Source organism: Trachurus trachurus (genome assembly GCF_905171665.1).
Source record: "Trachurus trachurus genome assembly, chromosome: 4".
Classification (NCBI taxonomy): domain Eukaryota; kingdom Metazoa; phylum Chordata; class Actinopteri; order Carangiformes; family Carangidae; genus Trachurus; species Trachurus trachurus.
In genome coordinates, this window is record NC_139898.1 from 13,061,234 (window position 1) to 13,074,028 (window position 12,795).

General features: G+C 38.3%; 1 protein-coding gene across 1 annotated transcript; it reads left to right on the forward strand.

Annotated features, from left to right (window-relative positions):
• Positions 1 to 258: 258 nt before the first annotated feature.
• On the forward strand, positions 259 to 12,656 carry LOC310984773 (duodenase-1-like; the record flags this gene model as incomplete). The annotated part of the gene is made up of 8 exons (XM_083970089.1): positions 259 to 347; positions 425 to 572; positions 658 to 790; positions 1,314 to 1,577; positions 1,678 to 1,837; positions 11,109 to 11,230; positions 12,155 to 12,412; positions 12,507 to 12,656. Exons 1-8 carry the CDS (start codon positions 287 to 289, stop codon positions 12,654 to 12,656), a joined length of 1,296 nt encoding a protein of 431 aa, XP_083826215.1. The 5' UTR covers positions 259 to 286.
• Between the last annotated feature and the right edge of the window lie 139 nt (positions 12,657 to 12,795).

Sequence of the window (12,795 nt, forward strand, 5' to 3'; positions counted from 1 at the left end):
TCACTTTATTCACTAATAAAGAAATAAACTAAGTTTAATTCCAAAGCCCAAACACAAAAGTTCCCTTCATAACCTGGCATTATCTAAAAACTAAGAGAAAGGGGTCCAAAAGCGACCAACCAAACAAAATAAGAAGGAAGGAAGTCAAGACAACAGAATGTGAGGTGAGGACACATGTGAGAGTTAAGGTTAAGGGTCCTGCAGATATGATACACTCAAACCTGAAGCCACAAAGTGTGCAGTATGCTGCTTCACTTCTCAACGGCAACAGGTCGAGGGTACCACCATGATGCATGTTCTGCAAAAGTTTCTGCTCTTTCATATTGTGACGTGTCTAGGACAAAATGGTAAGATTGCACATCTCATTTTCAAAGCATACACAGGTGACATTATCATGTTTAAACTTTTCCTCTTTTCTTTTCAGTGCTTGGTAGTGAAATCGTAAAGGGTAGAAAGAGCAAGCAGAGGTCGATGCTGTATATGGCATCAGTGCAAAGCAACAAAGGTCATGTATGTGGAGGGTTCCTTGTTAGTGAATACTTTGTAATGACTGCAGCACACTGTGACAACATGTGAGTGATCTTTCCCCTTCAAAATTGATTGATTAGATATATTTTCGAATAATTCTCTAAAATGCTCTAATTATCATTCATGCAGGAATCCTATCAGCATTGTTCTTGGCACCCACAACCTAAGGAACATTAGAGATGACATGAGGTACAATATAACAAAATGCAAACATCCATTTTATGTGAACGTCACAGGAGGTAACGACATTATGCTCCTCAAAGTAAGTAAAGATATATTCAACCTCAGAGTCCTACAGTAAATGACATCAATCTTGTCAAATTGTTTGCATTTACTCTAAGTTGTCACCTGGGCCACACACTAAGTTTTGAGGGCCAGTAAATAAAAATGAAGGTGTTACAGTTGTAACAGTGTTAAAAAAAAATTTTTAAATTCTGTGTGACAAAGTTTGGATTAGTTTAATCTGTGCAGGTGGCAGGTGGGGTGAGGATGGGGATGGGGATGGTTGGACTTGTATGTGCTTGTGTTTGAATGTATGGGAGCTCTGCAAGAGTGTCTTGAAACTGTAGAAACTGGACTCAAAATGGAGCCCAATCATTTGAAAACTTGCTTGTGGTTTTGTTTCCACATCCTGCACTTTAATGGTGCGAGAGATCGAAACTAAACACAGCAACACTTGAAATACTCCAAAAACTTGAAATTTCAGGAACCATAGTTCATGTTAGTTCGAAGTTAGCAGGGGGAAAAGAGAAATGTCACCAGTTTTTCATATTTCATATCTCCAGCTGTCTAGGAAAGCACGTCTGAGCAAAAAATCACCTATCAAGCCGGTTATCCTTCCAAGACAAAAAATAAAACATAAGAACAAGGAAGAGTGCCATGTCGCCGGGTGGGGTTTGACAAGAACTGGCGGCAATAATGTTGCTGACTTGCAAGTGGTGGATGTGCCAATAATTAACCTGAAAGAGTGCAACAGGCTGTGGCATAATATCCTTCCTGCCACAGTTATCTGTGCAGGTGGATATGGCACAGACAAAGGATTCTGTCAGGTATGTCTTCTGTCCATTCTCAGATTACATTAAATGTGGTTGAAACTTTACAAATCTCCTCTGTAATGAATAAACAATCTGAGCTTCTTCCTCTTCACAGGGTGATTCTGGTGGGCCTTTAGTATGCAAAGGGAAAGTGGCTGTTGGAGTTGTTTCCTTTAATAATCACAACATTTGTGACTACCCAGATGTACCTAATGTCTATACAGACATATCAAAATTCCTACCCTGGATCAAAGAGACTCTCAAGACAAAGCAGTGTAAAACATAACAGTCTTATAATGGATTGTGGAACATATTATCAAAGTATTGCTTCGTCGAATTCATTTTGTCAGCCAAATGAAAAATTTGTCTCCTGCTGTGGCACCTGTCATCTGTCAACACAAATGCAAATGCAAATGCAACACATACTCTTGCAGTGTTAGGTGGTACTTTTTTTCATCTATGTTGTCTTGTAATGCTTTTCTATGACTGCTCAAGGTGCATCTGTGTGTTAAACAACAACAACAAAAACATTACTGCAGCTGCAGTTTTAAAACTGATCATGGGAACATCAGTGTTGAAATCTGCAGTTTGAAACTGTGGTTGCAGTGGTTCATCAAGATGATCAGACAGATTACATAAATGCTTGGGTTGTCACGTAGATTATGATTGTATGAATTTCTGCAAACTTCAATGTGTCACTGTGTTATGTATAAAAAAGTTTGAGAAAGAGCACCAACGGGGTCCAAAATAATTCAAATTCATACTGTAAATTTGAGCAACATCTATTGTATGTAAAGTGCTAATAAATAAAGTTTATCATCATTATTGTAGTTTAATTAACTGTGTTGCTATATAATGAGTTTGACTCTAGTTCAAATTCTTTGTCACAAGTGATACATACAATTCTCAGCATCTGCCATTAAAGGACTACTGGTTACCCATGTCTAATCACTTGCTAAGTATTATGAAGTTTATTATAGCTATTTGTGAAAGTTTATGTAACAAATGTCTCATCAAAATGATGTGACCACACTCGGGGGCGCCGAAAAGGGGGGGGGGGGGCTATTAACTAACATATAATCACAAATATTTTATTTTCAATGTCCCCCCCCCCCCCCCCTTCCCTCTCTCTATTTATGTAAAATGGTTCAGTCCGACTGGATCAGCTGCAGGTAGCGCACCGGTGCTTTGTCATACAGTGCCACAGCAGGTGGAGATAGCAGTACGCCTCAAATAGCAGGCAGCCAAAAACGAGAAGAAACGAAATAAAGAGAGGAGAAGGAGATTCTGTACATGTCAACCGTCATGTTGTTCTTCTTTCACATGGTAATGATAGTCAAAAATACCATTAAAATGCATAATTGTATGTAGCCTACGTAAAATAGCATCAAAAAATGTTGCCGCTGTGTTGGGGGCCCTGTAAAGATTCTTTTCATGGGGCCCAAAATCCCTAGTGGCGCCCCTGACCACACTGTAATGCAAGGCATTGTTAAGTAAGAATGTTGTGCCATGTGCAGTTTTGACATGACTCTATTGCACAGCAAACAACTGCAGATTGCAGCTGACTGCAAGCAATTCAGCCTATGTGAGACTAAATAATGGACACCAAGATTGATCAGGCAATGACAAAGACAAAGACACAGACACAGACTAAGACAATGTGCTTTAGCTACACATAAAATCTTTCATTCCTTTGTGCAACATATGAAGTGCAGTGCAAGTGAATGAACCCACAGAGTTTCCATGTCCATAGCAGGGCATCACGCTCCATGTGTATACACACATTTGACACTTTGACACTGTGACCTGTGACTCATTGGAGCTGGTTAACAAATGTAAACCAGCTCCAATGATTCTTTTAGGCCTTTACATGTAGCTGTCACTTTGAGGCACTTAATTATAGTATTGATCATTCTGTATTTTGTTTGTTTGAAGGTATCACACTTCTAGGAACAGCAATACACGTTTTCAGAGAAGTAGTACTTTTTCAGGTGATTTGATGTGAAAATCTGAAACTGGGACTAGCTGGTTAGTGTGCTGAGTGACTTAGGTAGAGGAAAAGATGTAATAACCGTGAATGGAAAGCAAGACTTCACTGGCTTTGTTTTTTCACCACTGAAGACAGCTTGGATGAGTAGTACATAAAGTGTCATAGGGGTGAGTCCTCAGGCGGAGGGATATCAATTTAGCTCTTCAGGTTCCTCGTGCTGGTCTAGGTGTCTCTTGAATGTGTCTTTGGCTAGATGCTTGAGTCAAAGTGTCTGTGGTTAACACAAGATCAAAACATGTTCCTGTTCCCCCTCAAAACATGAAACACTGGTTGCTAACAAGAGGTTAAATAGGACCACAGAGGTTGTCAGTGATGTTCACACCACCCACATTTTTTAAACTAACTACTGAAGAAGGAAATGCTTTTGTAGAATTGGTAAGCACTAAATCATACTAATTGGATGATTGGTGGTGATAAAGTTGGAGTCACATATGTGCGTGTGGTGCAGTTTGCTTGTAGCCTAACATTAGCTTTTTATACATCTGGTAATTGTATTTAGGTTTCAAGAAGAAGTTGCATGGAGTGGGGTAAGATGAGCCACTTTTCATATTCAGGATCACTACATCAAGGCAATTATAGTTTTGTTTGCTAACTAACATATCTGCATATACTGTATTTCAGGATGTTGTGCTTCCCCACAAACAAACAGAATGAGTGTAAACATTACTGTTTTGGGTAAGTTGATCCAACCCCCTTCTTTCCTTCCATCCATCTCCCACCTCCACCATTACTTAATATTCCACTGTCCAGGTTGCAGGTGAACACAAACTGCTGGGACCTCCTGCTGAGCCACTAACTCAGTGGGATTTGGAGGTTTTGCGATTCCGTCGCATCTTGGGAAGAATCCCTCATCTTTCTCTTTGAAAGTAAAGTTTGGCTTATCATAAACAACTTTTCCTGTTCTCAGGAACATACTTACTGTAATCATAAACATCCAGAATATTGATTTAATAATTAAGACAGTCAAAACACATTCATTAAGTGTATAGGGCATGTGGCTCAACTTGATAATATCCCTTTATTGTCCCATTGGGAAATTTGTTCTCACAGTCCGTCACATATGACACACAATATACAAACCAGGAAGCTGTCAGTACACCACTGAGTGAAATGAGAAACAGACTTACCCCTGGCCAAATGGCTCAACTTACCCTACAGCTACCTTATTGACTTTAAAAGAGTGCACTTTCATGCTAATTTTACTACCTCATGTTGTAGCTCATAGATACAACAACTCATGTATAAAACAAATGTATAATAATAATAATAATAATAATAATAATCTCTTTTGGTCTAAACACAATTTTTATTTTTGGACATAAATGTTAAACCACTTTACCTTCACAGACTGAAAATGATGCCTTCTCCTAAATACATTTGGTCACATACTCAATTTTTCTTATGGTTTCCTAGAAACAAGGAGTGTATCAACTAACCCTGCGTTTCATCTTACCCTGTTCTCCCCTACATTTGTGAAGATTATCGTACTGAACAAAACATGTAACATTTTTATTTATTTATTGCAGTGCTTATGTGAAAACCCCACTAACCATTTCTCAAGGGACCCAATATAACATGCTAACATCCAGGTTGACTTACAAAAAATACATCTTCCCTGCAGTGCTTCATTCTTGTCAGTGAGATCATTTCATGTCACTTTTTGTAATACACGTCACTTACAGACATGTTCCACTGTGGTAAAGAGAAATACTGACAGCTAGGCTGACTCATAATGATCCTTAGACTGCAAAATGTCAATGGTTAAATGACTCTCAGTCTCAGCCTGAAGCTTGTAATTGTGGTTTCTGTTACTCGTCCTTTACATTTTTGGTGCACCATCATAGTGACAACAACAACCAAAATGTGACATCTAAAAAGTAATAAAGGCGTAGATTACTAAGGTTGACAGAGACTTAGGTGTCAGGCCATAGATGCAAACTGAAACTTCAAAAGAGGGATATAAATTAAAAGGACACTTGAATAAATGGATTCATGGGACAGTCTATTAGACCTATTACATACTGATTGAATGTCAGTACGTGCTTCAGGCTGCAAAGGCAGTGCACCGCAACCTTTTATATTTACTGTAACAATGTCAGGACTGAAGGTTCACTTCTTTGCTGACCACACACATAATTAAAGGTTGCACAGATGCAGTAAGGTTGCAGAAAAGGCGGTCAAAAATGAAAACCACAGGGTCGCTCAGTGAGAAAACAGTTGTATAAAAAGGGTCGGGGTGACACCCCATGAACGACAGGTTGGGTTTGCTTCCAGCATGATGCAGTATCTGCACAAAATTCTGCTTGTTCATCTTCTGACATGTCTTGGACAAAATGGTAAGATTAATTAAATGATCACTCTCTGACACACAGATGGGACATTAAATGATTATTTATTTATTTATTTTATTTTTTTAAGCACTTGGGAGCCATATCATACATGGTAAAAAGGCCCCAGATAACTTAATGCTGTATATGGCCTCGGTGCAGAACAATGGAGTTCATATGTGTGGAGGATTCCTTATCAGTGAAGAATTTGTGATTACAGCTGCACACTGTGACAAAAAGTGAGTTACCGTTGCTCTTTAATTAAATCAAAAGAACCAGATAATTTGTGGCAAAGATGCTATCACTTTTTCATTTGTTATGTTGACACAATCTGTTGACAACCTCTCAATGTTTTCCCACTCAGTAAGACTACAAGCGTTGTTCTCGGCACCCACAATCTCCAGAAGGTTGATAATGACTCAATGAGATTTGATGCAAAGAGATGCAAGCATCCAGATTATTTGGACGTTTCAAGTGGAAATGACATCATGCTCCTCAAAGTAAGTATATTACCTCAACAGTTCACAGCCGTGCATTTTTTTTTACAAAAATATCAATGTTCTTCAATTCTGAAAACCATAAACAATAAAGCACTGACCACACATACAAGCTCCATCTTCATCTTAAGACATAACTGTTGGATTTTTTCCAAGTCTTTATTTTTCATCTTTGTATGTTTCCAGCTTTCTAGGAAAGTTAAACTGAGCTCAAAAAGGGTACAACCTATTCAACTTCCAAAGCCAAGCAATAAAATAAAGGATAAAGCAAAGTGCCGTGTAGCTGGTTGGGGTCTCACAAAAACTCGAGGTAAAGTTGTTAATGACCTGCAAGAGGTGGACGTGCGTATCATCAACCTGGAGGTCTGTAAGAACATATGGAAGGAAGTTCCGGTCAATCTTCCTGCCAATGTCATCTGTGCTGGTGGATATGATACAAAAAACGGATTCTGTAAGGTGAGTTTTCTGGTCATATCCAGTTATGAATGGTTGCTGTTTAAAATTATGATTAAACAATTTGAGCTTCTTCCTCCTCGCAGGGCGACTCTGGTGGCCCTCTGGTGTGTGGTGGGACAGCTGTTGGTGTTGTGTCTTTCAACATGAGAAATGATTGTGACTACCCAAATGTTCCCAACATCTATACCGATATATCAAAATACCTTCCCTGGATCAAAGACATTCTGAAGAAGAAGGATTGTTAAGTTAAACTGGACATGCTTGACTTGTATCGCAAAGATATCTCTGGCGAAATTTCTTTGTTGACTCTTTAACCTTAAAGAAAAAAAAAAGAATTGTATTTTATTTCATCTCATTTCATTCTCCAATAAAGATAATATAGAATATTGTCTTTTATTTTTCTGGTTGCTGACCTGTCTGTATCTTGGAGATCTTTTCAACCTGTGTGTTCAATAATAAATAAAAACTAATTATACAAATCTGCATTTAAGTGGTGTAGGTGTTATCTCTGCAACACAAAAAGAACATTCATGGTTTAGTCTCAAACACTAGAAGTCAAACATTTACAGGGTTGGGGTTAGTCTGGGGTAGTTGAAACATACACTGAGGTGTAATGTACCATTATAACATAATGATTATGACAATAACTTGATACAGAAGCTTTTTTACTCTACACTAATTTATTTTAAACATAATTAGTGTTTGTGCGTCTGTATGTCTGTTGCCCCTATGTGTGTCTCTGTGAGCCAGGTATATTTTGAGTCATAGTGGTTTTACAATTGTTGAACATAAAAATGAAACCAAGCAGAATGTGCAAATGTTACAATAGACCCATGCTGCAATAATCCTCAGTCTCCCTTTGCAGTCATAATTTGCATCATGTATGTTTAAAATTAGTAATTTATTTTGTAGCATAAAGCAATACTCACTACTTCACACATACATTACCCATTTTTAATTCTGGTCACATAATGCTGTGACCGTGAGAACGCTTGAAGCTGAATCTGTGGTTAATCTAATTGGTCAGAGTTAGAACAGCTGTGTCACGTAGATCCACACCAGAGAAGCTGCTGTATCTTAATTGTCCACGTATACAATTTATCCAACAAGTTTCATGGTTTGATGTGGCTGAGAGCTATCTACAAACAGACCGAGGAGTGGGTTCAGAAAAGTGTCACTGAGATAGAGAAAAAAGTAGCTGCTCTGGTCTGGTTGCACTTTGTCCCAGGCTCGCCAGTGTTTGACCTACTGATTATAGAGAACTGGACCCAGATGCAGACACAGACAAAAACTGGTGCGGTGAAAACTAAAAATGTTTAATAAACCCACAGGGGTACAACATGAAAAGGTCCGAGCAGGAACACAGGAAAACCGAAGCAGCTGAAACATGCAGGAGATCTCACGACAAACACTGGGTATCAACACAGATAGACACACCGACAAGGGACAATGGGAAAACACTGAGGTTACGAGACACAGGTGGTGCAATCAAACCCAGGTGAGACACATGAAGTAATCATAGGAGGGTGCACACAGGAAGACAGGATACTGAACTTCAAAATAAAACAGGAAGGGAACAGGAGACACAGGCCATGACAGTGTCATCTTGGTCGAGCAAGAGAATACAAGCAATCTATCTTTCATACCTAATGATGAATGGGGTGAAGGGGGGAAAAAAAAACTATAAAGACATCAAAGCTTGTATTTATCAATCAAGTTATCAAAAGCAAAATGGGAAGAGAGCGTTTTAAATTGTATTGTATGTGACAGCAAGACCCTGTCCTGAATTGCATGTTTGTCCTCTCCAACTGTGAGTTTCATTACTGTGAATGTTGACGGCTGATGCTCATGACTGGGGAAACTGTGGTTTCTGTGGCTCGTCTCATTTAGCTACTGCAGAATTCAAAGGCATGTCTTAGTACGCTGTGTCAAGATTTATTTTTATTGATTTTTTTTTTTTACACTGAAGAATTGTTGTTTTGTATCTGTGTTCTTCATGTTTTAGAGCAAACCAATTACAGTTCATCCGATGTGACTGAGTGACTGAATAGAAACAAAAAAGTGAGGAAAAATTAGAGCAAATTAAAGCACTTTGTATGCTTTAATAAGACACCCATGATGGGTCTCCCTAAGAGTTTCTGCTGTAACTCACTATAAAGCTTTATAGGGTCTGGCTTCAGATTTAAGTGATGATTTTCTGCACGTTCATGAGTGGACCTTTTCACACGTGTCATTTCATACACTCTTATTATCGAGAAGGCCACTGTTACAAAGCATAGTTAGTATTGTAATAAAGTTAATTTCCTGCACAATAGGACAAACCTTTTCACATGTATTACACTTTTTTTTGTTTTTGCACAATTTACATAATTTACAAATGCTGTATTCTGATCATCACCAGAAATATAAATAGGGTTATGAGTTATATGTTTTACCACTTTCAAATAAGGAAATAAACTCAAGTACAATATTGTTGTAGAGAGAAACTGGCATATGTGGTTTATCTGGTTTGTTGTGAAATTCTGAGAAATGGATGATTTACCAAAACCCAAACTGATAAAATGACTGAAACCTTGGTATCTGAACATCTATTTTCATAGCATACAGCAGGCATGGTTGTGTCTTGAGAACACATTTTCAAGGTCTTGGTTTTGTCTCAGAATCGACTACATCTTTACTCAGTCTTCTCTCAGTCTCGGTTGAATTGGACTCAGGATTTTCTCTCAAGACCAGTCAAGACCAAATCTTATTTTTAACCGCAGATGTCTTTTTCTGTCGCCCACTCACTTTGGTTTATGTAACTTAAAGATAATTAGGGCCAAGACAAAAAGTCTTGGGATGATACATATGTGTACCATACCACATTTTGTCCGCCTACGACAAAGTAAGCCCAATGGAGATGTTTTTTTTACTTTCTAGTTGGCGCCATTTCACCATTTTACCTTGCCCATGTCCAATGACTTTAAAATATCAAATTTCCACACAGACTTGATGTGCATGTCAAATAAGCTGCATTTTGGGGCATTGGAAAGGCTCCAAAAATGCAATTGTTTAAGCCGATGCTTGTTGTTGCTCTGGCCCTAATAAACAGGTCAATTTCAATAGGGTCGACCTCCACAGACGACTTGCTTGATGCTCGATCTTAGTCTTGACTCAGTCTTGGGTTACATGGTCTTGACCACAACACTATATTTGGCAGAGACTGAAACATATAGAAAATAAATCATGCATTAAATAAAGCTATAAAGACCAAAACTACACACATCAACTTTAAAGAATGTTTGCACATGTTTTTGATGAAGTGAGCAATGTGTATCTTACTGCTGTCAAATAAGGATAGTAAACCCAAATACAAGATTGTTGTCACTCAAAGCTTGAAGCGAGAATCTGGCATATGTGGTTCATCTGGTTTGTTGTGAAATTCAGAGAAATGGTTGATTCACCAAAACCCAAACTGATAAAATGACTGAAACCTTGGTATCTGGTATCTGAACATCTATTTTTTATAGCATATATCATGGCGAGGTCTAATAGAATACACAAGTTTTATTGACTCATCACTCATTTTTAAATTAGCTTATTTTAAGTTTTCCTTATTGTGAGCAGGAAGGAAAAGGGAAGTAAATTTGGAGTGCACAAAATCAAGAGACTGAAACATATAGAAAGAAAATCCTGCATAAAGTAAAGTTATAAAGACCAAAACTACAAACATCAACTTTAAAGTATGTGATGCATATTTTTGATTTTTGTTTTTGATGAAGAGGCCAATGTTTGTATGTGTATGCGTCCCAAATACTATGGAAAAGAACATAAAAAATAAGACTATAGGAAAAATAGAGTGATGTGAGAAACTGTATAAAACTCATCTTCTACTCATCATGTGCCTCAAAGGAACTGGATCACATCAACCAACAAGATTATTACAAAGATAATCTGTTGCAAACAGGCAAACCAGCATGGCACGAGGTATGTGGTTACAAGTCAAGATAAGTGAAAACCATGGCTGCCAATGAAGCAAAGTGCTGTATAAAAGTACCAACTTGACTCCCACCAAGAAGACAACTACTTGTCTTGCAGCATCATGTATGCTCCACTCCTGTTTTTTCAGGTCGTGGCCTGGCTTGGGCAAAGCGGTAAGATAATAGAATCTCAATATTATTCTGCAAACTTTTTATGGAATATATCGTATAATTTTGTTTTTTATTCATCTTTGCAGCTCAGGGGAGTGACATTATAAATGGTAAAATAGCTCCAGAGAACGATTTGCTGTACATGGCCTCGATCCAGAACAAGCACGGCCACCATTTCTGTGGAGGATTCCTCATCAGAGAAGACTTTGTACTGACTGCGGCCCACTGTGGTGATTAGTGAGTTACCATTCATTTGTGTGTTCAAAAATCATAAACCTTTTTGTAATTATTTTCTTCTGTTGTTGGTACAATCTCAGAAATCGTATTTACAACCTCTTATCTATTTCTCATTTAGTCACCCTACACTCGTTGTTGTTGGCACCCACAATCTCAGGAACGCTGATTTTGATAACATAAGATATATTGAGCAACCACCTTACATACACAAATCTTATGAAAATGTATGGGGTGGATATGACATCATGCTCCTCAAAGTAAGTACATTTTCTATGGTATCATTCATCTCTGTGGCACCACATTGTGACAATAGAAATAGACAATAAAAATGTCCTTAAAGGTGTACAGAAAAGAAAATTGAATTTGAGCCCACTCTGGGTCATAAAATTAGTGTAATAACTCATCTATCAGACGATGTAGGCCAAACTTTGTGCAAAATTCTATTTTTGAGTAAATCTGGGATGAAAGTGTGTATTTTTTTTTCACATTGGATAATGCAGGCGCATGGATTATACGTACTCAGATTGTACACGATTCATCAGCCACTGATATTGGATCCGTAATCCGTCATTCAAACGTCTGAGACACACGCACACACACGGAGCTCGGTCTCGCCCCAAGCTTTGAATATCCCGCCCGCTCGATAACGACCAATCAAATTCGTTTTCCTTACTCGGGTAAACTCGTGTTGCAGCTCGTGACAACTCGGCACGACAAACAGGACAAACGGCCATTTCTGTACACCTTTAAATAAAAACTACATGGTGGATTTATTGAAACAACTAGCAAGAACACAATATACAAACATCAAAATAAAAGCATTTGTTGAACTAGAAATCTGTTGAATGAAAAAAGATCTTTCTCAGTTTTGCTCTCTAATTTTGTGTGTTTGCAGCTGTCCCGAAAAGTGCAAGTGAACAACAGACTCCAAATCATTCAACTTCCCAGTGCTGGAAGTCATGTAGGGAAGAATGAGGCGTGCAAAGTAGCTGGTTGGGGTTTCAATAAAACAGGCGGTGGAGATGTTTATGACCTCAGAGTGGTGGACGTGTCTGTCATTAACCCATCTGAATGTAAGGAACAGTGGGGTGTTGGTCTTTCTGACAATGTCATCTGTGCAGGTGGATATCACACAAACAAAGGATTCTGTCAGGTACATCTTTAAAAGCTGATGTCTGTTTGGCTAGAAGTGCAAACATTTTAAATGATATCATAAATAAACACGTTGAAATATTTGCCTCTCACAGGGTGACTCTGGTGGCCCTCTGGTGTGCAGTGGGAAAGCTGTTGGTATTGTGTCCTTCAACTATGACAGGAACTGCAGCTACCCGCAGAAACCCAACGTCTACACAGATGTATCAAAGTACCTGCCCTGGATCAAGAGCATCATCAAGTAGCAAAGCATTATGAGTGAAAATTTTCTTCAAAGTTTTGCTTCAGCATGCATAATTGAGATGTCTCAGCTTGCTTTGTCACTGCAACTGAAATTGAAATAAAAATAAAAATCAAATAGCAGATATACTGTATGTTCCCTCT